Genomic DNA, 26,819 nt, shown 5'->3' on the forward strand with positions numbered 1-26,819 from the left:
AGGCTTTCACATCTAGTTTAGGGGCTTTGAGATCAGCATCTGGAAAATTAATGTCTGGGGAATCAATTCCCCCCTTCATCTTTGGGGCTTTGAGATTCAGTTTTGTGGATTTTGGCGTTGTACCAGACAGTCCAAATTTGGGCATTTTCAGTTTACCAGAGGGACTGTTAATGTCCAGATCAGGAGCATTCAGATCAACATTTGGTTTCTTCAATGTAGGTACTTTGACTTTACCTGAGGGCATATTCAAGTTTACATCTGGTGCATTGAGGTCTAGTTTGGGGCCTTTGAGGTCTGGCAAATTCAGATCTGGGGGACTGATTCCCCCTTTAAACTTGGGGGCTGAAAGATCAATGCCTGGAGTCTTTACCTCAAAGTCAGGCACTTTAACCTTTGGTCCAGAGAAACCAGAATCTGGCATCTTGAAAGTTGGCATTTTGAATTTCCCTGATGGACTTCCAATATCAGCTTTTGGAATGTTTAGATCTGCTTTGGGACCTTTGAGATTCATTGAGGGTGCTTCTATGTCCAAATTTGGTGCAGACAAGTTCAGGTCTGGCCCCTCTAGATCTCCATCTATGTCAACATCAGGTCTTTTCATGCCAAATTTAGGCATCTTCATTTTTGGCATTTTGAATTTCCCTGTGGGGGGATCAATGTCAATATCTGGAGTGTTTACATCTAGTTTAGGGGCTTTAAGGTTCGCATCTGGTAAATTCACATTTGGGGAATCAATTCCCCCCTTCATCTTTGGGGCTTTGAGATTCAGTTTTGTGGATTTTGGTGTTGTACCAGACAGTCCAAATTTGGGCATTTTCAGTTTACCAGAGGGACTGTTAATGTCCAGATCAGGAGCATTCAGATCAACCTTTGGTTTCTTCAATGTAGGTACTTTGACTTTACCTGAGGGCATATTTAAGTTTACATCTGGTGCATTGAGGTCTAGTTTGGGGCCTTTGAGGTCTGGCAAATTCAGATCTGGGGGACTGATTCCCCCTTTAAACTTGGGGGCTGAAAGATCCATGCCTGGAGTCTTTACCTCAAAGTCAGGCACTTTAACCTTTGGTCCAGAGAAACCAGAATCTGGAATCTTGAAAGTTGGCATTTTGAATTTCCCTGATGGACTTCCAATATCAGCATTTGGAATGTTTAGATCTGCTTTGGGACCTTTGAGATTCATTGAGGGTGCTTCTATGTCCAAATTTGGTGCAGACAAGTTCAGGTCTGGCCCCTCTAGATCTCCATCTATGTCAACATCAGGTCTTTTCATGCCAAATTTAGGCATCTTCATTTTTGGCATTTTGAATTTCCCTGTGGGGGGATCAATGTCAATATCTGGAGTGTTTACATCTAGTTTAGGGGCTTTAAGGTTCGCATCTGGTAAATTCACATCTGGGGAATCAATTCCCCCCTTCATCTTTGGGGCTTTGAGATTCAGTTTTGTGGATTTTGGCGTTGTACCAGACAGTCCAAATTTGGGCATTTTCAGTTTACCAGAGGGACTGTTAATGTCCAGATCAGGAGCATTCAGATCAACCTTTGGTTTCTTCAATGTAGGTACTTTGACTTTACCTGAGGGCATATTCAAGTTTACATCTGGTGCATTGAGGTCTAGTTTGGGGCCTTTGAGGTCTGGCAAATTCAGATCTGGGGGACTGATTCCCCCTTTAAACTTGGGGGCTGAAAGATCCAAGCCTGGAGTCTTTACCTCAAAGTCAGGCTCTTTAACCTTTGGTCCAGAGAAACCAGCATCTGGCATCTTGAAAGTTGGCATTTTGAATTTCCCTGATGGACTTCCAATATCAGCTTTTGGAATATTTAGGTCTGCTTTGGGACCTTTGAGATTCATTGAGGGTGCTTCTATGTCCAAATTTGGTGCAGACAAGTTCAGGTCTGGCCCCTCTAGATCTCCATCTATGTCAACATCAGGTCTTTTCATGCCAAATTTAGGCATCTTCATTTTTGGCATTTTGAATTTCCCTGTGGGGGGATCAATGTCAATATCTGGAGTGTTTACATCTAGTTTAGGGGCTTTAAGGTTCGCATCTGGTAAATTCACATCTGGGGAATCAATTCCCCCCTTCATCTTTGGGGCTTTGAGATTCAGTTTTGTGGATTTTGGTGTTGTACCAGACAGTCCAAATTTGGGCATTTTCAGTTTACCAGAGGGGCCGTTAATGTCCAGATCAGGAGCATTCAGATCAACCTTTGGTTTCTTCAATGTAGGTACTTTGACTTTACCTGAGGGCATATTTAAGTTTACATCTGGTGCATTGAGGTCTAGTTTGGGGCCTTTGAGATCTGGAAGATTCAGATCTGGGGGACTGATTCCCCCTTTAAACTTGGGGGCTGAAAGATCCAAGCCTGGAGTCTTTACCTCAAAGTCAGGCACTTTAACCTTTGGTCCAGAGAAACCAGAACCTGGCATCTTGAAAGTTGGCATTTTGAATTTCCCTGATGGACTTCCAATATCAGCTTTTGGAATATTTAGGTCTGCTTTGGGACCTTTGAGATTCATTGAGGGTGCTTCTATGTCCAAATTTGGTGCAGACAAGATCAGGTCTGGCCCCTCTAGATCTCCATCTATGGCAACATCAGGTCTTTTCATGCCAGATTTAGGCATCTTCATTTTGGGCATTTTGAATTTCCCTGTGGGGGAATCAATGTCAATATCTGGAGTGTTTACATCTAGTTTAGGGGCTTTAAGGTTCGCATCTGGTAAATTCACATCTGGGGAATCAATTCCCCCCTTCATATTTGGGGATTTGAGATTCAGTTTTGTGGATTTTGGCGTTGTACCAGACAGTCCAAATTTGGGCATTTTCAGTTTACCAGAGGGGCCATTAATGTCCAGATCAGGAGCATTCAGATCAACCTTTGGTTTCTTCAATGTAGGTACTTTGACTTTACCTGAGGGCATATTTAAGTTTACATCTGGTGCATTGAGGTCTAGTTTGGGGCCTTTGAGATCTGGCAGATTCAGATCTGGGGGACTGATTCCCCCTTTAAACTTGGGGGCTGAAAGATCAAAGACTGGAGTCTTTACCTCAAAGTCAGGCACTTTAACCTTTGGTCCAGAGAAACCAGCATCTGGCATCTTGAAAGTTGGCATTTTGCCTGATGGACTTCCAATGTCAACATTTGGAATGTTTATGTCTGCTTTGGGACCTTTGAGATTCATTGAGGGTGCAGACAAGTTCAGGTCTGGCCCCTCTAGATCTCCATCTATGTCAACATCAGGTATTTTCATGTCAGATTTAGGCATCTTCATTTTGGGCATTTTGAATTTCCCTGTGGGGGAATCAATGTCAATATCTGGAGTGTTTACATCTAATTTAGGGGCTTTGAGGTCCATGTCTGATAAATCCATGTAAGGGGCATCAATCCCACCTTTTAACTTTGGGGATTTCACACCTGCATTGATGTCTAGACCTTGTCCTTTTGGCAATGTGCCAAAGAGATTGAATTTGGGCATTTTCAGTTTATCAGAGTGCCCATCGATGTCCAGATCAGGAGCATTCAGGTCAACCTTTGGTTTATTCAATGTAGGTACTTTGACTTTACCTGAGGGCATATCTATGTCAAAATCTGGAGCATTGAAGTTTAGTTTGGGGCCTTTGAGATCAACATCTGGCAGATCCAAATCTGGGGGACTAATTCCCCCTTTAAACTTGGGGGCTGAAAGTTCCAAGTCTGGAGTCTTTACCTCTAAGTCAGGCCCTTGAACATCTGGCCCCGAGAAGCCAAAGTCTGGCGCCTTAAAACTTGGCATCTTTAATTTTCCAGATGGGCTACCAACATCCAAGTCAGGCCATTGTAATTTGGAAGATAATAAGCTCAGGTCTGGTCCATCTAAGTCTCTATCAATGCCAACGTCTGGTCCTGTAGGGCCCGAAAGGCCAAATCTAGGCATCTTAAACTTTTCTGAGGGTGCATTGATGTCAATATCTGGAGCGTTTACATCTAATTTAGGTGATTTCAGGTCGACTTTGGGTAAATACAAGTCAGGTGCATCTAGCCCACCTTTTATCTTGGGAGCTTTGAGACTTAGCTTTGGTGTTTTTACATCAGCATCAATGCCCAGATCTGGTCTTTGTAGGCCAGAGAAGCCAAATTTGGGCATATTCAGTTTACCAGAGGGGGCATCCACATCGAAATCCGGAGCTTTGTGTTCTGCATGTGGTTTCTTTAGTTTGAATTTACCTGAGGGTATGTCAATATCTGGAGTACTGAGGTCAGGCAAACTGACGTCTGATAGACACATCTCAGCTGCTGAGAGGTCCAGGTCTGGAGTCCTAACTTTTGGTCCAGATACAGAAAAGTCAGCCATACCTAGACTTGGTGTTTTGATCTTCCCAGATGGGATACCAATGTCTGAATCTGGCAATTCTATATCTATTTTGGAACCTTTAAGGTCTACTGAAGGTAAATCTGAGATATTTACATCAGGATCAGCCCCTAAAGACCCATTCAAATGAGCTAGGGAGAGATCTGATGTACTCATGTTTGCATTAGGCAACCAAAGTTCTCCACCAGGAGCATCATGAGGTACTGTAAAGTCTGTTCCTCTGACATCAGGCTTGGCCCAGAGAGGTCTCGGTCCCTTGCCTCTTTCCTGTCCGTAAGGAGAGCCTCTTCCCCCAGAACCTGTAGGTTGTCCAGAGCTGTCATCCTTCATGAACTTCTTTATTTTGGCATTGAGTCTGTTATAGGAATCCTTCAGCATCTGCAAAGAGAAAGCAATCCAATAACAATGGATATAATTGATCTAACAACGTTTTGAAAATGTACTTATTTGTTATTCAGCTAATTCTGTTTGACTTGTAATGTATTCCACAAACCTTCTCTGGGGCTTTGATGCTGTCCAAGGTCCCCATACTCTTGCTCAAATTATTTTTGGTCAGAACCTGAACCTTCTCATCAAATCCATTATCATCCATCATCTTCAGTATCTTAAACACATCGTCTTTCGAAAGTTGGTCGAAGTTGATTGTGGCACCCACAATTTCATCTCCTGAAAAAAAAAACATTTCTCAAAGTGAAACACAGTTAAAGCTTGGTGACTGAAAATGTCAATGATTTTAAACATGTCCTTAAAAACAGCTATGTATTTTATTGATGCACAAAAGTCTGAGAAAAATCCCAAAAGTGAAAGCTAAAGATTTTTTGTTTTTTGGGAGCTTTGAGACTCAACAAAAATGTGATGTATTAAATAAGAGACTCAAAAATCATACCTTCTTTGAGCCCCTGATTGGCCAAGGAGCCATCGACAACGCTGGAGACGACCAATCGTCCTTTCTCTGATTCCTCCAGCATCAGCCCCTCAGAGAGGCTCCTCCCTCTGCGGACACCAGGCTAAAACCAGACATACAAATATAGTTATAAGAAATGTGTAGACAGGCTTGTGGCCTCAGCATTAGTCATGTTTCAATAACCCAAACATCAAATGCCAACAATTAACAATTAACTTAAAAATACATGTTATTTACAATAATTTACAAAATCTATAATACAGTAACTTTTTTAAATAGATGTTTTAAATGGCATGCACTTCTATAATATAATATAATAATATGCCATTTAGCAGACGCTTTTATCCAAAGCGACTTACAGTCATGTGTGCATACATTCTAGAAAGTAATGTTGGGGCATAGGTGTTTTTCAAAAAGTAAACTTCCTGTTGCTTAGCTTATTGTGTTGGAATATGCTTGTTTTTACTATCATCATGGCTGATGGATGAATGATCTCACATACCATTATCCTTTATGAAAAGCTCTTCTGTCTAAACCTGTTGAGGAGGAAAGAATCAATTGAAAATAAATGCTTAGCTTGGTTTCATGCTATAATAATCAAATAGGCCTAAATACTGCAGCATACTTTCATAGCCTTCAAGAGTATCAAATGCAAAGAAAGAACATAATTAGACAATAATGGCACAGCTCATTTTACCCATTTGACCATAAAGACCAAAATCAGCTGAAACCACAACTAAAGAGGGGCTATGGAGGGGTAACCTGTTTACATATGCAAATAGGCTCATGGTTGACACCCAGGTAGCTGAACTTTTAAGGTATTCGAGGTGTGGCCTTGGGCCATGGAGGGAACAACAGGAACAAGTTTTTCCAGGGAAATAGAGACAAGTGTCTTCTGAGTGGCGCAGTGGTCTAAGGCACTGCATCGCAGTGCTAATCTGTGCCACTAGAGATCCTGGTTCGAATCCAGGCTCTGTCGCAGCCGGCCGCGACCGGGAGACTCATGGGCGGCGCACAATTGGCCCAGCGTCGTCCAGGGTAGGGGAGGGAATGGCCGGCAGGGATGTAGCTCAGTTGATAGAGCATGGCGTTTGCAACGCCAGGGTTGTGGGTTCGATTCCCACGGGGGGCCAGTATAAAAAAAAAAAAAAAAAAAAAAAAAATATGTATTCACTAACTGTAAGTCGCTCTGGATAAGAGCGTCTGCTAAATGACTAAAATAAAATGTAAGTGCACTATAGTCAGGTGTTTCCTTTCTAAAAGTACACTCAGAAGTGACCACACCCACCACTTTGTATTATGATAAGCTTGCTGTGGCAGGGGCTCAAATAAAGTGATTTGTAAACGATCGCTTACAGTATGTTCTTTCAAGTCCTGTAAGTGATTTGTGTCACATGCTTAGTGAGACTGCTGCTCTATGAACAATTATTTGTTCCACAATTGTCATAATCATCATCATTAACTTCATCATCAAATTCTGTACCTCCAAAACATGAATATGTACAAATATTAATCACTCCGACTTATTAAACTATGTGTTTCAATATTCTCCTATTGCTTTAAAGTCAGCCAACTCATCATTCTGTTGCATTTTGAATGGAATAACTTTAATTCAGGAGCAGAGATTGAATGTAATTATGCCACATGCCAAACAATAACTACAGGTAACTAACTGCCAAAATAAAGGAAACACTTGAATAAATAAGGGATACAAAGTTTATTGAAAGTAGGTGCTTCCACACAGGTGTGGTTCCTGAGTTAATGAAGTAATTAACATCCCATCATGCTTAGGGACAAGTATAAAATGCTGGGCAGGCCATTAGTTTGGCCATTATTTTGTCTACCATGGCTATGCCTCCATTTTGGCCAATATTTTGTCTACCATGGCTACGCCCCCATAGGATGACAATTCCCCCATCCACAGGGCACGAGTGGTCACTGAATGGTTTGATGAGCATGAAAACGATGTAAACCAAATGCCATGGAGTGGCGCCTGAGACAGCATTTTACACCACCATCAACAAAACACCAAATTATGGAATTTCCCATGGAAGACTGGTGTCGCATCCTTCCAACAGAGTTCTAGACACTATGCCAAGGTGCATTGAAGCTGTTCTGGCTTGTGGTGGCCCAACGCCCTATTAAGACTTCTTTAATCTTTTTTCAGGTATAAAATGTTTCACATCAACATTAAAACATCATCCATGTCAATAGATACTGTAGACATTTGCATTACAAACCTGCACATACTGTTCCAAACTTGACATATTCATTTTACATTTTTAGTCATTTAGCAGACGCTCTTATCCAGAGCGACTTACAGTTAGTGAATAATTATTATTTTTTATTTTTTTTTATACTGGCCCCCCCCCGTGGGAATCGAACCCACAACCCTGGCGTTGCAAACGCCATGCTCTATCAACTGAGCTACATCCCCTGCCGGCCATTCCCTCCCCTACCCTGGACGACGCTGGGCCAATTGTGCGACGCCTCATGGCCGGCTGCGACAGAGCCTGGATTCGAACCAGGATCTCTAGTGGCACAGTTAGCGCTGCGATGCGGCGCCTTAGACCATTGCGCCACTCGGGAGGCTACTACAACGATGACATCATTGTGGACTTCGTAAACACTAGCAATAGTACCTGGCACCATATAGTCTGGATGGAGTACTTCAGCAAAAGTTTCAAAATGTCAATTGACAACAAATCAAACTCTTACCTTAGGCTTCATTGGGTTGTTTTGACCATGCAGTTTCTTGTTATTCAGCCACTGAGGAGTTTAACACTGATGTGAGAAAGTTGTGACAGTGTTATCGGTCCCTGCTGTTTGCTCTGTACTCCTGTAGGACTGCCTACCCCGTGCCTCAGTCAGTGATAGCATACCCTCCCCAAAGCAGACAAACTGGTTCCACCTTCGGCATGCCTTCCCGGTGCCTCAGTCAGTGAAAGCATTCACTCCCCAAAGCAGACAAACTTGTTCCACCTTCGGCATGCCTTCCCAGCCACAAACCGTCACACACATTCTCCAGTCCAGGTAGGCAGGGTGATCACTGAAACCTCCCAAGACTGGAACTGTGAGATAGAGAAAAACACAAACAGAGCACTCTCCAACAACACACCAAGACAGGTGGAAAAAAATAATAGTCTGTTAATATCACAAAAATGCAGATCTGTGCCAAAGGGTTGTCTTGTTTCAAGGGAGGGGCAGCTTGGTGTTCATTCATGACTCACTGTAATTATAAGGCACAACAATGAAGGTGTGGAATGATCTAGGGATTAAGACTTGAATAAAACTGATTTATGAGACAGTATAACATTCTAACTATGTAACCATACCTTTAAGGTGGGGCTGCTCCTTCCAATTACCATTAATGACAATTATGTAATCATGCCATTCAGATAAACCCAAACTCAACAAAACAATAACATGGAATGTGTAACATATAGAAATATAATTACTAATCATGAAGATGATCATAATGACATTCAGGCAAACCCAATAAATAAAAATAAGTGACAAGAAATGTGTTAAACCAGTGGAGCCATTTTATTTTTAACATGTTGCACCTTCATATTACTGTACATGAGTACTGACCACAACTGAAAATGCTGCATGTAAAGACAATTCTCCCTGAGATGTTCTCTATTAGTGTATATTACAAAACAGAAACATTCTCAAATGACTGATATACAGTGGTCCTACTACAGAATGCCTTGAAATCCTCAGATGTAACAATATTGCGAGGAGCATCCAAACTAATTTGCTGTGTGTGAATGGTAAATAGAAAAAGAACAACTTTAAATTGTCTTTATCATAAAGTCTGTTAGTGTGCAGCACGTCCGTACAGCAAACAGTGTGTAAACATGCGTTTTATCTATGTGAAGAATGTCCATTATTGTGTGCTCTGTCTAGCTATAAAGATCATACTGCCAACAGACCAGGTGCAAGAGGAATCTCAGACATTCATAAATTAACGGTGCTGCAAAGTGAATGATTGACTTGCTCTAGGAAAACAATTTTTCAGTAAAAATCCATTATAGCGCTATAAAATACTCCCTTCAATACAAAAGCAATTAAAGTACTTATTCCATGTTTCTTCATTAACTCTGTGCTATTGACACATCAGTTATTTCGTACCCCATTAACGTGTTTCCGAATAAAAAGCGGAGAAATTCCACATGACGCCCAGGTTAGAAAATTAACCAAACTTCCTAAAATGTGGTAAAATAATAATCTCGCTCGGGTTGGACTATTCAGACATTACTCTCTGAGGTTAAAGGTCAAATGTCAGTCAGTGGGCCTCGAGGTAGAAGTCTCCGCCCTTAACCACAGATCCCTACACCAAATCCTAACCTTAACGATCATGTGGGTGAAGAAAAAAAAAATCTGACCCTGGACCAGTAATTATTATAGGGCCAAATTCTACCACCTCCATTGGACGGGTGGTTGGTTGGTCCACCGAGTCCGACCACCACTGGCCTCCTGTGGGGAAACAGAGAGAGAGATCCCCATTGACATCTCCCATTGTCATTAGTCCTCTGATAGCTTCTCCTCGCACTCTCCCCTCCCACCAACCAGCTTGCAGAAAATGGAGCCGTCTCTTTGGCACAGATCAGTAGGGGTGTCAAACTCCACCACCTTCCCAGAATGCATCACCAGCACCCTGTCTGAGTCCATGATGGTGTTGATCCTGTTGACAGAGAGAGAAAATCAAGGTGTCACTTTATTCAACTGTGACATCAAATTATGTTATAAATGTACCATGAAAACTTAAGTTATGTATAATTCGGTATAAATGTCTACTATAGCACTTAAGATCGTTATGTAAAGTTGTGTTCACTGAATAATCTACCTATGGGCAATGGTGAGGACGGTCTTGTCTTCAAACTTCTCTCTGATTGTCTGTTGTAGCAGCTTGTCAGTCTTTTGGTCAACGCTGGCTGTGGCTTCATCAATACACAGAATCTATAGAGAGGAAACAATGGTTGAGAAATAATGCCATGTTATGGATGGTTGAATTCAAAGCCATGTTAGTAATTGGTATGGATGGTTGAATTCAAAGCCATGTTAGTAATTGGTATGGATGGATGAATTCAAAGCCATGTTAGTAATTGATATGGATGGTTGAATTCAAAGCCATGTTAGTAATTGATATGGATGGTTGAATTCAAAGCCATGTTAGTAATTGATATGGATGGTTGAATTCAAAGCCATGTTAGTAATTGATATGGATGGTTGAATTCAAAGCCATGTTAGTAATTGGTATGGATGGTTGAATTCAAAGCCATGTTAGTAATTGGTATGGATGGTTGAATTCAAAGCCATGTTAGTAATTGGTATGGATGGTTGAATTCAAAGCCATGTTAGTAATTGGTATGGATGGATGAATTCAAAGCCATGTTAGTAATTGGTATGGATGGATGAATTCAAAGCCATGTTAGTAATTGATATGGATGGTTGAATTCAAAGCCATGTTAGTAATTGATATGGATGGTTGAATTCAAAGCCATGTTAGTAATTGATATGGATGGTTGAATTCAAAGCCATGTTAGTAATTGATATGGATGGTTGAATTCAAAGCCATGTTAGTAATTGGTATGGATGGATGAATTCAAAGCCATGTTAGTAAACGATATGGATGGATGGTGCGGGCTGGCTCTTACATTAGCTTCAGTCAGCAGAGCCCTGGCCAGACACAGCAGCTGTCTCTGTCCCAGAGAGAAACACTTGCCCCTCTCTCCCACCTCAGCACCAAGACCACCTAAGATACACAAATATACACAGAGGTTAGTGAGGTCACCTGACCAAACTCTTACAGACACAAACATGAACTAATTATTACCCTTCACTCTCTTCATACTATGTTTTTTTTTTACATGGGTCTAATCTAGGGCTGTGGCGTCATGACATTTTGTCAGCCGGTGATTGTCAAGTAAATAACTGCCGGTAATTGACCGTTAATTAACATAAACACATTTAGCATCTCCTGGCTTCCACGCATAGCCTACAAGCCACTGATGCAGACCTTTGGAACATCTACATTTGAAAAAGTAATACATCTATGTAATATAACCTACACCGTCACAATAAATCCATTATTTATTTTAGACAGGTCTAAAGAAGCATGATATGAAGAAAATGTAGTCTGTTTCAGAAGAACAGAATCGCATACTCTGAGTTGTCCTTATGTTAGGCCCTGATCTGGCTATGCCATATGGCTGTGGGCTACACTAGTTCATTTAGCAGACAAGATTTGCTTAGAATTCCGATACATTATTTTATTATATTTTATAGTATGAAGAATATAATTGAACATAGATTAATAAAATAGAAAGGATGTTTTCTCCAAATGATTTCTGAGGGAGTGCGCACATTGGGCTATTCTGTATTGAGGGGTTAACAAAGAAACAGGAAGCTTTAGTTGTGATACAAACGTTTGGCTATATGTTTAGATTTTTAATACATTCTAAGGCTGCAAGATGCGACTAATGATGATTTGAAAAAAGTTCCATGAAAGGCATGAGCTCTGCTTTGTATCTTGCACAGGCTGTACACACTTCATCAGTCTCTCATTCACAATTTGGCAAGCACTTGATAATGCCTCAAATTTCTGCATCCCCCTAGTGTGGCCATAATGCCCCCTTTAAAAAACAATGCCTTTTAGGGCCAGTGCCTCTTGTGAGCTTGGGCTGAATATGCATTCGGAAAGTATTCAGACCCCTTCACTTTTTCAACATTTTGTTAAGTTACAGCCTTATTCTAAAATTGATTAAATTAATGTTGTTCCTCATCAATCTACACACAATACCCCATAATGACAAAGCGAAAACAGGTTTTTAGCACATTTATTTAAAATAAAAAAGCTTTTAAAAGCAATGAGGCTGATGCAAAAGATCAGAACATTTATCTTAAAATGTTAATCAACTATTAGGCTATTTCTTCACATTATAAGCACAGCAATGCGCACACGGCAGTAGGCTATAAGCATGAATGTTCCAAAATACAATCAATTAGCGGGAAAACACCATTCTCAAAAGTGATCATAAATGCGATTATGCATGAAATTCTTTATTATAAAAAGGTGCATTTTTATGGTGAAAATTATCTTCCCCAAACTTGAAACGCACGCGCAGCCTATGTTTGCCAGTTAGGCTCTACACCAGTTGTAAAGTGGATTCATGTGCTTAATTTTAGTAAGTTATTTGGCCACTTTAGTTGTGATACAAACTTTATCAAAACATATAGGCCTATGGGCTAGGCTACATGAGGTGTGGGACTATGATTTGAAAAAGTCATGAATTAGGCGCTGTTTCTTGCCTTAATGCAGGTCGCAGTTGTAAATGAGAACTTGTAAATGAGAACTTGTTCTCAACTGGCTTACCTGGTTAAATAAAATTAAAATAAACAAGCTGGGCATCATTCACAAGTGATAGGCTAATATTGTCACCCATTAGACTATTCTTGATTTAATCTTGTCTTTACATATACTAAATAATATGTGTGTGAAATTAGTTTTCATTTAGAATGGACCATTATCATGCACCTGTCTCGGAACAGGGGCAGGGGAAAAAATACATGTCATCTATGCACTTAAATATCGGATAGAGGACACATTTCCCGTGGTTAATTCTAATGCCAGCCAGGTAGGCTATACTTCTGTTGTAAAGCGAAGAAATGTGTTTAATATTAGGAAAGTTGAGAAATAAATTTAGTAGGCCTAGCCTATAGAAAGCTGATGGGATCCTCTTTTTTTTAAGAGGCCATCAAAACGCTGTTTTCTCATTCAATTGAATAGCCTACAGAAATGCTGCGCAACATGAGTGTTTGATTAGATTTTTGATACATTTGCATTGATGTCAGAGTGATTAGAGGGACAATAGAGTGTTGAGTACCAGGCAGTTAGCAAGTTTGGTAGGCTACTATTGACCATCAGCAGCATCAGAGCTTGGAGAAGCCTAATTACCATGACTAAGTGTGGAGGTAATACAGTCACCGTAACAGTCCTAGTCTAATCATAGAATTTCATATACACTGCTCCAAAAAATAAAGGGAACACTTATCCAAGTCAATCACACTTCTGTGAAATCAAACTGTCCACTTAGAAAGCAACACTGATTAACAATACATTTCACATGCTGTTGTGCAAATGAAATAAACAACAGGTGGAAATTATAGGCAATTAGCAAGACACCCCCAATAAAGGAGTGGTTCTGCAGGTGGTGACCACAGACCACTTCTCAGTTCCTATGCTTCCTGGCTGATGTTTTGGTCACTTTTGAATGCTGGCGGTGCTTTCACTCTAGTGGTAGCATGAGACGGAGTCTACAACCCACACAAGTGGCTCAGGTAGTGCAGCTCATCCAGGATGGCACATCAATGCGAGCTGTGGCAAGAAGGTTTGCTGTGTCTGTCAGCGTAGTGTCCAGAGCATGGAGGCGCTACCAGGAGACAGGCCAGTACATCAGGAGACGTGGAGGAGGCCGTAGGAGGGCAACAACCCAGCAGCAGGACCGCTACCACCGCCTTTGTGCAAGGAGGAGCAGGAGGAGCACTGCCAGAGCCCTGCAAAATGACCTCCAGCAGGCCACAAATGTGCATGTGTCTGCTCAAACGGTCAGAAACAGACTCCATGAGGGTGGTATGAGGGCCCGACGTCCACAGGTGGAGGTTGTGCTTACAGCCCAACACCGTGCAGGACGTTTGGCATTTGCCAGAGAACACCAAGATTGGCAAATTCGCCACTGGCGCCCTGTGCTCTTCACAGATGAAAGCAGGTTCACACTGAGCACATGTGACAGACGTGACAGAGTCTGGAGACGCCGTGGAGAACGTTCTGCTGCCTGCAACATCCTCCAGCATGACCGGTTTGGCGGTGGGTCAGTCATGGTGTGGGGTGGCATTTCTTTGGGGGGCCGCACAGCCCTCCATGTGCTCGCCAGAGGTAGCCTGACTGCCATTAGGTACCGAGATGAGATCCTCAGACCCCTTGTGAGACAGACCATATGCTGGTGCGGTTGGCCCTGGGTTCCTCCTAATGCAAGACAATGCTAGACCTCATGTGGCTGGAGTGTGTCAGCAGTTCCTGCAAGAGGAAGGCATTGATGCTATGGACTGGCCCGCCCGTTCCCCAGACCTGAATCCAATTGAGCACATCTGGGACATCATGTCTCGCTCCATCCACCAACGCCACGTTGCACCACAGACTGTCCAGGAGTTGGCGGATGCTTTAGTCCAGGTCTGGGAGGAGATCCCTCAGGAGACCATCCGCCACATGCCCAGGCGTTGTAGGGAGGTCATACAGGCACGTGGAGGCCACACACACTACTGAGCCTCATTTTGACTTGTTTTAAGGACATTACATCAAAGTTGGATCAGCCTGTAGTGTGGTTTTCCACTTTAATTTTGAGTGTGACTCCAAATCCAGACCTCCATGGGTTGATAAATTTGATTTCCATAAGATTATTTCATTCATTCAGATCTAGGATGTGTTATTTTAGTGTTCCCTTAATTTTTTTGAGCAGTGTAGATGCATAGATTACATCTAGAATCCCTATTAATGTCATATGATCTCCGTGGGCCAAGTAAAGATTTGTCATATAACTTTTATCATGTATTAACTTTTAATGTGGCATAATAACAACCAGTCATGATGTTTTCATTTGATTGTGAAACAATCACTTCAAAAGGCATTCCTGTTGGCTATCCACGCATGTTTTTCCACTCACAAAATAATTCCAGTATCCACAGTGCACTGTGCACCTGCAATTTGCTGAATGGAAAGAGAAATCTGTAAAAAATAAAACTAAAAGTGTAATGACATTCGGCGATTGTCATGAGGCCCACAGCACTTGTAGCCCGAATTGATGCATCCAATGCTGTACGCGCGTATCTCGGTCACTTATCTCTGCCTTTGCAACATTTTAGTGGTCTCTTCGAACCACAACGCAATTTGGAGGGTATCTGGACCGTTTTCAAGTCAACTCGCTCATTTTCATGCAGCTGACATGCGGTAATGTTAAATAATGGTGTAATTGCCTATAGTTTTCTTGGTATTTCCTTTTAATTATTGTGATGGTCACGTTTTACCGGTACTGCGTACCCCCACTATTTAATTTTTCCGGGATGCTTACTTTCACCCGTTTGATACCCCTCTTCTCTCCATTGGTGTCTGCTATATCACCTTCTCATTTGCTTTGTCATCATCCATCTCCCTCCTCTACTGTCCTCATGAATCCTCTCTCCCTCCTTCACCCTCTCTTTCTCTCCCACCCACCCACCCTCCCTCTCTCTCACCGATGCGGTTGATGACAGGGCTGAGGTGACAGTGTTCCAGGGCCTCCATTAGCCGGGGGTCAGGGTGACGTCCACATGGGTCCAGGTTCTCCCTCACCGTCCCGCTGAACAGGAACGGGTCCTGGGGGATGATGGCCAGTTTAGACCTGCAGGGGGAGCCACAAACACAGTGTGAAAAATGGATCCGTCGTCTACGCTAGATTCATTTTTGGTAGTTCAAAATATGCAGACATGCTCGATGAATGTCGTCACCTATAAAGTGCTTTTATTACAGATGCACAGATCACCATCATCATCCAAGTGCACAATAATGTTGTGTTGAGCAGTTGGAAAATAACAAAAAAACATTTAAATCCATTATCATCATCACACCACCACCACCATAGTCATCAACATCATATCTTCCTTCCCTCACCTGAGCTGGGCCAGTCCCACCTGACTGGTGTCCACTCCGTCCACTAAGATCTGACCCTGATTCAGCTCCACCATGCGGAAGAGGGCCAGGAACAGGGTGGACTTGCCTGAGCCCGTCCGGCCCACCACCCCCACCTTCTCCCCAGGCCGGACCACCAGGCTCACCCCGTCCAGGGCATTGGGCAGACCCTCTCTGTAGGACAGCACAGCCCCACGGAACTCCACCCAACCCTGCTCCGGCCACGAGGTGGGCACCTATGGTAAAGACGGAAGTAGATGGGTCCTCAGTCATTTAAATGTACTTGTTTTCTATTCCCCTGATATACTGAATGAATGGCCACTTCAGTAAGAAGTAACAGACCAGGCTAAAAGACCCAAACAACATGAACAAATAGATTTTGTAATTTTAGAAAGAACACCTATCCAACACCTCATAAAGACAACCACTGAAAACCTGCCACATAACCTTCTAAAGGTCTACAGAGTGGCGTACACTTCTGACAAAATGAGTTATGGAGCCTCTTGAATGAGGTGCAACAGAGTGGCATGCTATAAGGCACACGCCCTCGCAGGACTCCTCACCTGTGGGCTGCCGTGTTGTGGCTCAGTGGGCAGGGTGGTGGAGTACTCCTCAGTGCGCTCCACACTCACCAGCTGCATCTCTGTCTGGGTGAAGCTGAAGATGAGGCCTGACAGCAGGCCTGTGATGGACAGAGCATAGGACAGGGACAGACCCACCAGACCTGGAAGGGAGAACACCCATAGGACAAACAGTCATTATTAAGGCCTAGGCACAGCAAATAAGACATACACCGAGTATTCCAAACCTTAGGAACACCTCCTTTTCCCTTCGGAACAGCCTCAATTTGTCGGGGCATGGACTCTACAAGGTGTCGAAAGCCTTCTTTAACCTGTCTCCTCCCCTTCATCTACACTGATTGAAGTGGATTTAACAAGTGACATCAATAAGGGATCATAGCTTTCACCTGGATTCACCTGGTCAGTCTGTCATGGAAAGAGCAGGTGTTCTTAATGTTTTGTATACTCAGTATACATGTACTGATACTATTTCTAGATTCTCCTCTACAGCAGCCTCAAGAACTACTAGATATCAACAGTATAATCTGAGTCCAGGCCTGTGTTGTGCTAAACCTGTGCTGACTAAGGGACACATGCTAACTGGCTGCTCACTTGGGTCGATGGATTTGAACTGGTGCTGGACGACAGCGATCACACTGATGCCCGTCACCACGACGACGCCGATCATCTGCAGGCGGATGTCCAGCCATTGCATGGCGGCGTTGCTAAGGAACAGACAGCGCTGGTTCTGCTCCAGACGCCGCTCGTTTTCCTCCTCGAATCTGGAGCCACAACAGACAGACACAGAACATGAGCCTCCGTCCACTCGAAGGTTACCTAATTAATTGATAGCAATATTTCAGCTGTAACCGCAGGCAGACAACTGTGTATTTACACTGAAATCCTATTAACTTATTTTCACATTTTTAAAAATTACAGTAGTAGCCAGCACAAAAAAAACGATGTTTTGGCTAGGACCTTGGACTGGTCCTAGAGAGGTACAGGTTGAGCAGGCTTTTGTGCCAGCTCAGCTCTAACCGCTAACACCCCTGATTCAACTAGCCAAATCAAGGTTGGTAACCACAGATCTAGGTGGGCCCAAAATATAAATTCCTCATTCTAACTTTACCGTCCTCACCTGGCGGCATTGGAACTTGCTCGGATGGTACCCAGGCCGCTCAGCGTCTCAGAGAAATGTGAATACACCGGCGAGAGGGTGAGGCTGCACAGACGCTTCAGGTCTCTGGATGTGTGTCGGTAGAAGCGCTGTGTGCGGTGGTAGAGCAGGCCCAGGGGCAGCAGGGGCACTAGGATCCAAGGCAGGCTGTAGCCTATCACTACCAGCATGCCCAGCAGGCCGAAGATGTTAGCCAGCAGGATGTTGAGGAAGAAAGGGAGCGTGTCGTCCACGCTGTACAGGTCGGAGGAGAAGCGGTTAAGGACGCGACCCAGCGGTGTAGTGTCAAAGAAGGTAACTGTAGCCTGGATTGATATAGAGAGAGGCGGGTCAGGGTTAGTTAGGTGTGTTTGTACTCTATCATGGCAATGTAAACAGTAAACATTACAAACACGTGGACTAAGGTAGTCTAGCAGTCTAAACCACTGCCTCCGGATGACATATACCGCTGTAGCATGGGTTTGAATCCGGACCAATGCCTTTTCAGCCAAAAACTATCTTTCCCACTGTCTCTCCTCTATCCTCCTCTATAAAGCATTTGTTTATGTACCAAAAATATACACCTTTAAAAAAATACTACAACATTTATAATAATAATATACAAAATATATACACTACCGTTCAAAAGTTTGGGGTCACTTAGAAATGTCCTTGTTTTCAAAAGAAAATGATTTTTTTTGTCCATTCAAATAACATCAAATTGATCAGAAATACAGTGTAGACATTGTTCATGTTGTAAATGGCTATTGATTTTTTATGGAATATCTACATAGGCGTACAGAGGCCCATTATCAGCAACCATCAGTCCTGTGTTCTAATGGCACGTTGTGTTTACTAATCCAAGTTTATCATTTTAAAAGGCTAATTCATCATTAGAAAACCCTTTTGCAATTATGTTAGCACAGCTGAAAACTGTTGTGCTGATTAAAGAAGCAATAAAACTGGCCTTCTTGAGACTAGTTGAGAATCTGGAGCATCAGCAATTGTAGGTTCGATTACAGGCTCAAAATGGCCAGAAACAAAGAATCTTCTTCTGAAACTTGTCAGTCTATTCTTGTTCTGAGAAATGAAGGCTATTCCATGCGAGAAATTGCCAAGAAACTGAAGATCTCGTACAACGCTGTGTACAGCTTCATTAAATAGTACCCGCAAAACACCAGTCTCAACGTCAACAGTGAAGAGGCGACTCCGGGATGCTGACCTTCTAGGCAGAGTTGCAAAGAAAAAGCCATATCTCAGACTGGCCAATAAAAATAAAAGATTAAGATGGGCAGTCTGAGATATAGCTTTTTCTTTGCAACTCTGCCTAGAAGGTCAGCATCCCGGAGTCGCCTCTTCACAGTTTTCAGCTGTGCTAACATAATTGCAAAAGGGTTTTCTAATGATCAATTAACCTTTTAAAATGATAAACTTGGATTAGTAAACACAACGTGCCATTGGAACACAGAACTGATGGTTGCTGATAATGGGCCTCTGTACGCCTATGTAAATATTCCATTAAAAATCAGCCGTTTCCAGCTACAATAGCCATTTACAACATGAACAATGTCTACACTGTATTTCTGATCAATTTGATGTTATTTTAATGGACAAAAAAAATGATTTTCTTTTGAAAACAAGGACATTTCTAAGTGACCCCAAACTTTGAACGGCAGTGTATATATATTTTTTTACAAACAGTACCCAACACAAGTACACTGTAAATTATCTACAGAACATCAACTCTCACTATCACACAGTCGAGGCTGCTGACGGGAGGACGGCTCATAGTAATGGCTGGAATGGAGTCAATGGAGTGGTATCAACCACATGGAAACCATGTCTTTGATGTGTTTGATACCATTCCATTGACTCCATTCCAGCCATTACTAAGAGCCATCCTCCCCTCAGCAGCCTCCACTGCTCTCACAGCATGAGTTGAACCATGAGAATTTTCCAGAAAAATCCTAATTATGCTACAAATGTAAAATACTGCCTTTGCATGATCGAAACCATGCCCATGACTAAACCAGTTGCCCGAGGGGTTACCTGAACAGAAGATGCCCACCTTGAGGACCGTGTCCAGCAGTCTGTTGTGGACGACCAATGCTGCACGGATGCCTCCATAGGCGAAGAGGAAGGCTCGGAAGGCTGTGAAGACCGTGTTAGCCCCCACAATGGAACCGTAAACTGTCAGATAGAACTTCACCTCCGAGCTCATGTTAGCGAAAGGTGTCGTTTCCCTAATATTGACTGGGTACCTGGGGATAAGTGGGAGAAAATACACATTTTAATTTGCAATTGCTTAATAAATCGTGTCATGCGTGTGTGCTGCATCATGGATGTCTGTGGGATTTGACACCTAATCCTTTTACTGCACAATCTAAAAGATTTCGATTTAGAGTATCAAAGTATGACATAAAGCAGTGTGGAGTCATAAGTGGATTATATAAGAGGAATCACACTGCACATTCGGAGTAATTGAATCTTATCCAGTGTATCAGTTCCAACGTTGTAACAACCTCTATCTAACTTACATTAGTCCTCCAGGAGAGAATAGCATCAGGTGTGGTGAGCTGTAGGCAGGCATGAGAACACTCTGGGCGGAACCATTGTTCTTCAGGTTAGAGATCCAGTGGGAGAGCCACCAGTCAGACACATTCTTAGAGGCTGAGGGACAGAGACAGCAAAATGTACAATACACACACAAGCCTGCAAAGGCAACAGAAGTGTGATGTCATATTAAGGCACCAGGTGGTCGCTGTACCTTGCATGAGGAGTAGGGACAGCAGGATGGAGACAGCCAAGGCCCCTCCTACCGCCCTCCAGTAGGCGTGGTAAACCTTCCAGGCCAGCCCGCCCACCGCCTTCTGCTCCTCCCCTGACAGTGAAGACTCCTCCTCTGCAAACAGCTCATTGGACGGACCCTGCTCCTCCTCTCGCGCAATAACATCTGATTCAAGTCAGAATGCACATTTAAACACCTGGCAATTTTCCCATACAGTAGTCCATCACTCAATTCAACAACAAGGTGTAGAAAGTAATCAAATGGACCTTCATTCCTCTGCATCAGTGATATTAGCACTGTGTTGCAAGCAATATATTCCAAAACACAATGCTAAGAGACTTTAATGACAACTGGTACCTTTCTCCTTTGCATTACTGTCATTCTTCCGGTTCTTGGGCACTGCTTCTACCAAAGGAAGGACCTCTTCAGGTGTACCTATTTAAAACGAATGAGAAGGACATACAGAGTTTATTCAGACATAAGTACAGTATGTTTATACAGAAAAGTAATTCATTCATTATTCCATTATCAATTGAAGAACATAAGGCCAAAGTTCACTACCTGTTTTTATAATTGTTCCATTGTCCATGAGAATCACCACATCAGCTTTGTCCACAAACTCTATGCGGTGGGTGCAAAGGATTCTGGTCTTGCTCCTGAGGATTCCCATGATGCATCTCTCCATGAGGTGATGGGCCACGTCAGTGTCTACTGCTGCCAGTGGATCGTCCAGGAGGAAAATGTCTTTCTCCTTGTGTGTTTAAAAGAGAGAGGTGGAGTATGCAGATGTGTGCAAGAGAGATAAAGACAAAAAGAGAGATTGACATTCAATACAAAAAGCAACTCATTGACTGTTTCTGCTATCCATACTTCTTACCTGGCAAACGCTTGCTTGTTAAATAAAGTTGGAGATACAGTGAAACACAGTCTCTCTCTTTTCTGGATGGCTGTTGCGTTACAATGGATTCTGGTGAGGACTCTTACCATGTAAACAGCTCTGGCCAAGGCCAGGCGAGCTTTCTGTCCTCCACTCAGAGTAACTCCGTTCTCTCCCACCTCGGTCCTGTCCCCATTAGGCAGAATCTGGACAAACAAGACAATTCAGTCAAATACTTTCAAATGTACAGAGTTTGGAATTTGTGTTTATAACATTCATTGGATATATCAGAAATATATTAGGGGTTGGTGAAGTAAAGTTTGGACTGGGCCAAAATAAAATGGAATGAGGGAGAAAGCTAGCATTGAGGTTGTCTGTGAGGATAAGAGAGATTGAAGCAGAGAGAGAAACAAATAAAGAGAGTGATCATGAGAGATCATGAGAGAGGTGAGTCTCACATTGAGGTCATCTGTGAGTGCACAGGCCTCCACCACAGCCTGGTAGAAGGAACTGTTGTAGTCCCTGCCAAACAGGATGTTGTCCCGCACTGTTGCATGCTGGATCCATGGCTCCTGGGCGGCCAGACCAAACCCATCCTCCCTGCCCTGGACGTACACAACACCTCCACGCCTACGGAGGGAAGTAATAACTCAATGATATTCAAAAAGGTAATTGAAATAAACAAACAAAATACATTTACTTGAGCTTTGTAAGCTTAGTAAATGAGGCGATTAGCACTACCTGTTGAGTTCTCCAGTGATGGCTGCCAGTAAGGAGCTCTTCCCACAGCCCACCTTGCCCACCACAACAACCAGGGATCCCTGGCGGACAAGAAAACAACATTGCAGTGATTAGATGGTAGACTCCATGATTTCCACGCTGTATAGGTTACATAGTTTGTGATGCAGGGTACACACCTTAGTGATGGTGAGGTTGAGGCTATGGAGCAGCAGACTTCCTTTGGGGGACTCAGTCTCAGAGCCAGTATCTCCCTCTGTGGGGTGGTCTGGCCCCCCGGGGCCCTGCCATGAGAATGTGCCCTGACTCATCACAATGGTGTCCAGGGGGTCCTCAGGGTCCACTGTAAGTTGGAGCCACAAAGTCAATGAAAAACATTCCTACACATATTTGCATATCTCACTTTCATAGACACAGAGTTATGTATTAATTAATAATGTATGTACAAGCAAAATGTACTTTATTTATTTATGCTGCGCACGCACACACACACACACACACCTACCATGACTGAAGTATGCATCGAGGTCCTGGTTGGGAAGCTTGAGGAAGCGTTGGATGCGGTCCAGGGACACCTTGGCCTCCAGGGTGCCGTTGAGGACCCAGGGGAAGCTGTTGAGGGGGAGGATCAGCATGTTCACTAGAGCCAGAGTTGTGAACACCTGCAATGGAGGAGGGAAAGTGTCCCTATTTGATTAGTCTGATGTACCCACATCATTGTGTTCCTGGGTGTCAGTTAGTAGGTCTTTCAACAGTTAGTATGTCTGTTCCAATGTCCATTCTAGCACAGCTACCACTTGGAATGTTCTATCCGAAACATTACTTCATACAAGGTGGTATGCTAGTGAGGACATTGGAACAGATTGATTGAAAAATAGTTGGCTCATTTTTAAATGGTAACTACTATCGCATGAAGCACTGTAGTTTCACAAAATGAAACATGGACCATGCCTACCTTGGCTGCAGTGAGCTCATGGCCGAGCAGCACGTATGTGACGAAGGTGATGATCGATATAACTACGGGTAGAGCTACCCAGGTGTACACACACACAGCATCCAGGTACTTAATGGCCTTGAGGTGGGACAGCTCTTGCCTCCGACAATCTGCTATCTTCTGGGCAAAGTATGCCTCCCAGTTGTAGAACTTGATGACTCGTATTCCAAAGAGGACCTCTGTCATTAGCTGGAAAGCAAGGACAGGGCAGACAGACGACTTGTTGAGTTCACATCTTTAGGTGAAACTTCTGCAAGCAGTTTCAAAGCTTGATATAGAAGTTGTATATTGTAATTACTACTTCATTACTACTTAATAGTACTAGTCTAAACAATAAACATAATAGCGTCCATATTGATGTTTGCTATGGTTGGTGTGTTAAGATAAAAGTCAGAGATAGTCAAAGCCATTGAGAATTTCTCACCTTGACACGACTATCCTTGTGTGTGAGCATATGCTTGTTATTCTCCATGATTTTCGAGGCCAGCACCTTATTGAGCGGCACCAGGAGCAGAGCCACACCCAGTCCTCCTAGGAAGGCCACGCCCACCTGCAGGTAGAGCAGGTAGAGGGTGATAGAGAACTGGAAGGGCAGGCTCCACACCTCGTGGAAACAGTTGAAGAAGTTGACCACGTGGTCCGTGTCCGTGCTCATGAAGTTGACCACCTCGCCCAGGGTGAACCGCGCCGCCAGGCCGCCGCCGCTGACCCGCAGTGCTTTGCCGTAGATGGCGGAGACGAGGGCGGCACGTGCCGAGAGTGAGACCTTCGAGACCTCGAAGGCAAAGAGGTTCCGGATGAGGGCAGAGAATAAGGTGCTGAAGAAGAGGCCCGTGGCACACCAGGCCCCCCGGCTGACGGGTGCCCCCTCCTCCTCCATGTAGCGCACCAGGCTGCTGAGGAGCAGGGGCCCCGCAAAGCCCAGCATGTTGCCCGCTAGCTTCAGCACACCAAGCAGGTAGTAGCGCAGCCCGAAGGCTTTGTGCAACACTTTTAACAGTCCTACCTCCTCCACTGCTATACCAGATAGTTCCTCCTGGAGGGGTGAAGTCCATGTTCTGTTCTGTAGGCTCCTGTTTGCAGGCCTGGGTGTAGTGTTCCCTCTCTGTGTTGCTGCCCCCTGTTGGCAGTCCTCCCAACAGCGGAGGAAGTGTCGGCGCACTGCACTGGTGCGGAGCCTCCGGGGAAGGAGATAGACGTCGCACGGCCTCTCCAGCTCCCCGCGTCTCCCGCGCCTCAGCAGAGGGTTCAACCACAGGTAGAGCAGGCGGGAGACGCAGCTACTGCCATCCTCTGCCACCATCTCTCCCGTGTCCTGGTAGGAACTCTCTGGGATGAGGAGAGAGCTGTCTGCATCATTGACGGACATGGAGGTGTAACTCCCTTCACCGACACAGGAAGCAGCGAAGGCCAGGAAGTAGACCAGGAGAGGGAGTCCCCGGGCGGCCGCGAGCCCCAGCCGCGCCACTCTAAGGGGCTCCGCCAGGTCCAGGTAGGTGGCATCCTGGGCGTAAGAGAGCAGGGTGACCACCAGGTTAGGGATAGGCAACAGGACCAGCAGTAGTAACAAAGAGGGACCCCTGGTTCTTCTATAGATGGACCTCTGGAGGACAAGCAGGGCCCCAAAGTGGACCAGCCAGGCCAGGACGGCACATCCATCAGCCAGGACGTCCAGGTACATGTCCCCCCGGTGGAGGAGGGCCACCAGGACCATGTCCCCCACAAAGAGCAGGGCCACCAGCAGGGCTGATGCCACCCTGAGGCCCCAGCCACACGGGGGAGAGGACCGAAGGAGGCTGCATCTGTGTAATGCAAAAGGATAAAATGGTAGATGAGCTGTCTGAAATATGGCCTGGCTAGATATAATAACTGATAAAGATGCAGATCTACAGAATAGGATCCAGTACAGACATGAACTAGACATTAACTTACTGTTCTGGAAGTAGAAATCAAATGCATCTTTATTTTACCTAAGTACATGTAGGTATAATATGTGGGCCTGTATCGCATACTACTGTATGTGCTGTAGGATTAATGGTGGCCAGAATGTTCTAGCCTATGCCTTGTGATTTTGTGAGGGGCCTGACTGTGTGACCGAACGTTACCTCTGAGCACTCAGGTAGCAGGCACTGAAGACTGCCATCACAGCGTGAACCAGGGCTCCCAGAACCAGCTGGTTAAAACAGGGGCTGATGGCTCCATCCCGCCACACTGGGAAAGGATTGAGGGTGTCCGTGTGGCACAGGCCTGAGATTAACTCACTGGGGCCAAAATCAGCCACCACACCTCTCCCCATTCTCCAAGCATCTGGGGAAAAGTTGATAAACATTGCAGATATCTACACAACTTCTGTAATTCGTTTTTTAACGTGTGTGGTCAATCCTGTCAGCAACACTTGCAGTTGACTACAACTACGCCTACCTGTGTTTAGCTTGTCAAACAGGTTGGGTTTTTAAGGGTGAGTTTACATAAGCTACAACACAGTTCTGTACTAGCTAGCTACACTACATATGTAGCTAAATGTTTTGGCTGGTCATAAGAAATGTGTTTGTCTCTCTATAAGCAGTCTACTGTCAACTCATTTGAAGGCCTCTATGATTCAGTTGCACATGGTTTAGCTAGCTAGCTAGCTGTCATAGTCGACTAGTCAGACATACTTGCTTGGGGACATTTGTAAACATTGGGATGAGTGGCTAGCAAATCTCTCACCAGCGGCGTGTGTTATTGTTCGTCAAGTTAATTAAACATTGCCTTTTGCATGATATAAAAAGTATATATAGCAAGACTCTCTCTGCAACTTGGGACAACACAATTGTCAAGGTAAAGTTAAATACCTGTTTACAGTTTCTGATTCATGGAGAATGTAGCATTTGGTGGCGGTCAGCAGTGTGACAACTTCCGGTGAAACACCACCATGTTTTTCTCCAAAGCACAGGACGCGTTCGCAATTGTATGTAGTCGGTGAAGTCGATATTGTTTTAATAATTTAAATCCTCGTTTATATTGTTGTAAATTCATTAACTACTTAATATGAGTTGTCTATTCGCTTCGTGAGATTATTGCAACATTACGAAAGATCAGAAAGAAGTTACAAGAACTTTCTAGATTAGAAATCAAAATTAAAAACATATTTTCAGCAAATAAATTAACTAATGTAATCAAAAACAACATATTAAAACACTTAGATTTTTCAAGCAACACCATAAATAGAACAATAAAACAATGTATGGTTATTAGTTACATTGAGCATAAAAGACAGAGGAGGCATCTCTATATTGAATGGTTCTTTATTCCATAGCAGAAATAGCAGAAAGAAAAGTCTTATAAAAGACATGTATGTGTGTCTTTAAAATACAAAAGACATGTAAAACACACAAAGTTGAATAGTATAAAAATAATAAAATGTTTTCTTTAGCCTCCCTTGTCTGCTAAATTACTAAAATGTAAATGTAAAATGTACATGTATGTTTACGAATGTAAGTAAACTGCAGGTGAACAGATCATATTATTTGGTGACAAACAGTCACAGGCTATCAATACTATGAAGACCTAAATGGAAAATAAGACATGTTATTATTGGACATGCTCTACATTGTGTTTGTGGTAGGCTGTGTTGTATTATCTGTGTCTCTTTAGATGTGTGTGTGTCAATAAGTTTGATTAGCAACTCTAACATACACAAGTCCACACCTGCGCTCCAGTAGTCCACCCGTTTTCTTCTTGCGGCC

At 43.6% G+C, this 26,819-nt stretch overlaps 1 protein-coding gene across 1 annotated transcript; it reads right to left on the reverse strand.

The window, feature by feature from the left end:
- Positions 1-8,776: 8,776 nt before the first annotated feature.
- LOC311113794 (ATP-binding cassette sub-family C member 10-like) lies at positions 8,777-25,998 on the reverse strand. Its single transcript, XM_084157106.1, has 22 exons — positions 25,926-25,998; positions 25,197-25,398; positions 23,516-24,893; positions 23,053-23,280; positions 22,603-22,759; positions 22,277-22,440; positions 22,101-22,180; positions 21,818-21,989; positions 21,467-21,565; positions 21,044-21,233; positions 20,840-20,917; positions 20,462-20,647; positions 20,232-20,364; positions 19,763-19,955; positions 17,677-18,020; positions 17,151-17,320; positions 16,542-16,702; positions 15,961-16,214; positions 15,546-15,691; positions 10,916-11,013; positions 10,105-10,217; positions 8,777-9,942 (listed from the first exon to the last, which is right to left on the reverse strand). The coding sequence occupies exons 2-22, from the start codon at positions 25,385-25,387 to the stop codon at positions 9,783-9,785; spliced, it is 4,695 nt and encodes a 1,564-aa protein (XP_084013232.1). The 5' UTR covers positions 25,388-25,398; positions 25,926-25,998; the 3' UTR covers positions 8,777-9,782.
- Between the last annotated feature and the right edge of the window lie 821 nt (positions 25,999-26,819).

Source organism: Coregonus lavaretus, assembly GCF_964263955.1.
Source record: "Coregonus lavaretus genome assembly, chromosome: 40".
NCBI lineage: Eukaryota > Metazoa > Chordata > Actinopteri > Salmoniformes > Salmonidae > Coregonus > Coregonus lavaretus.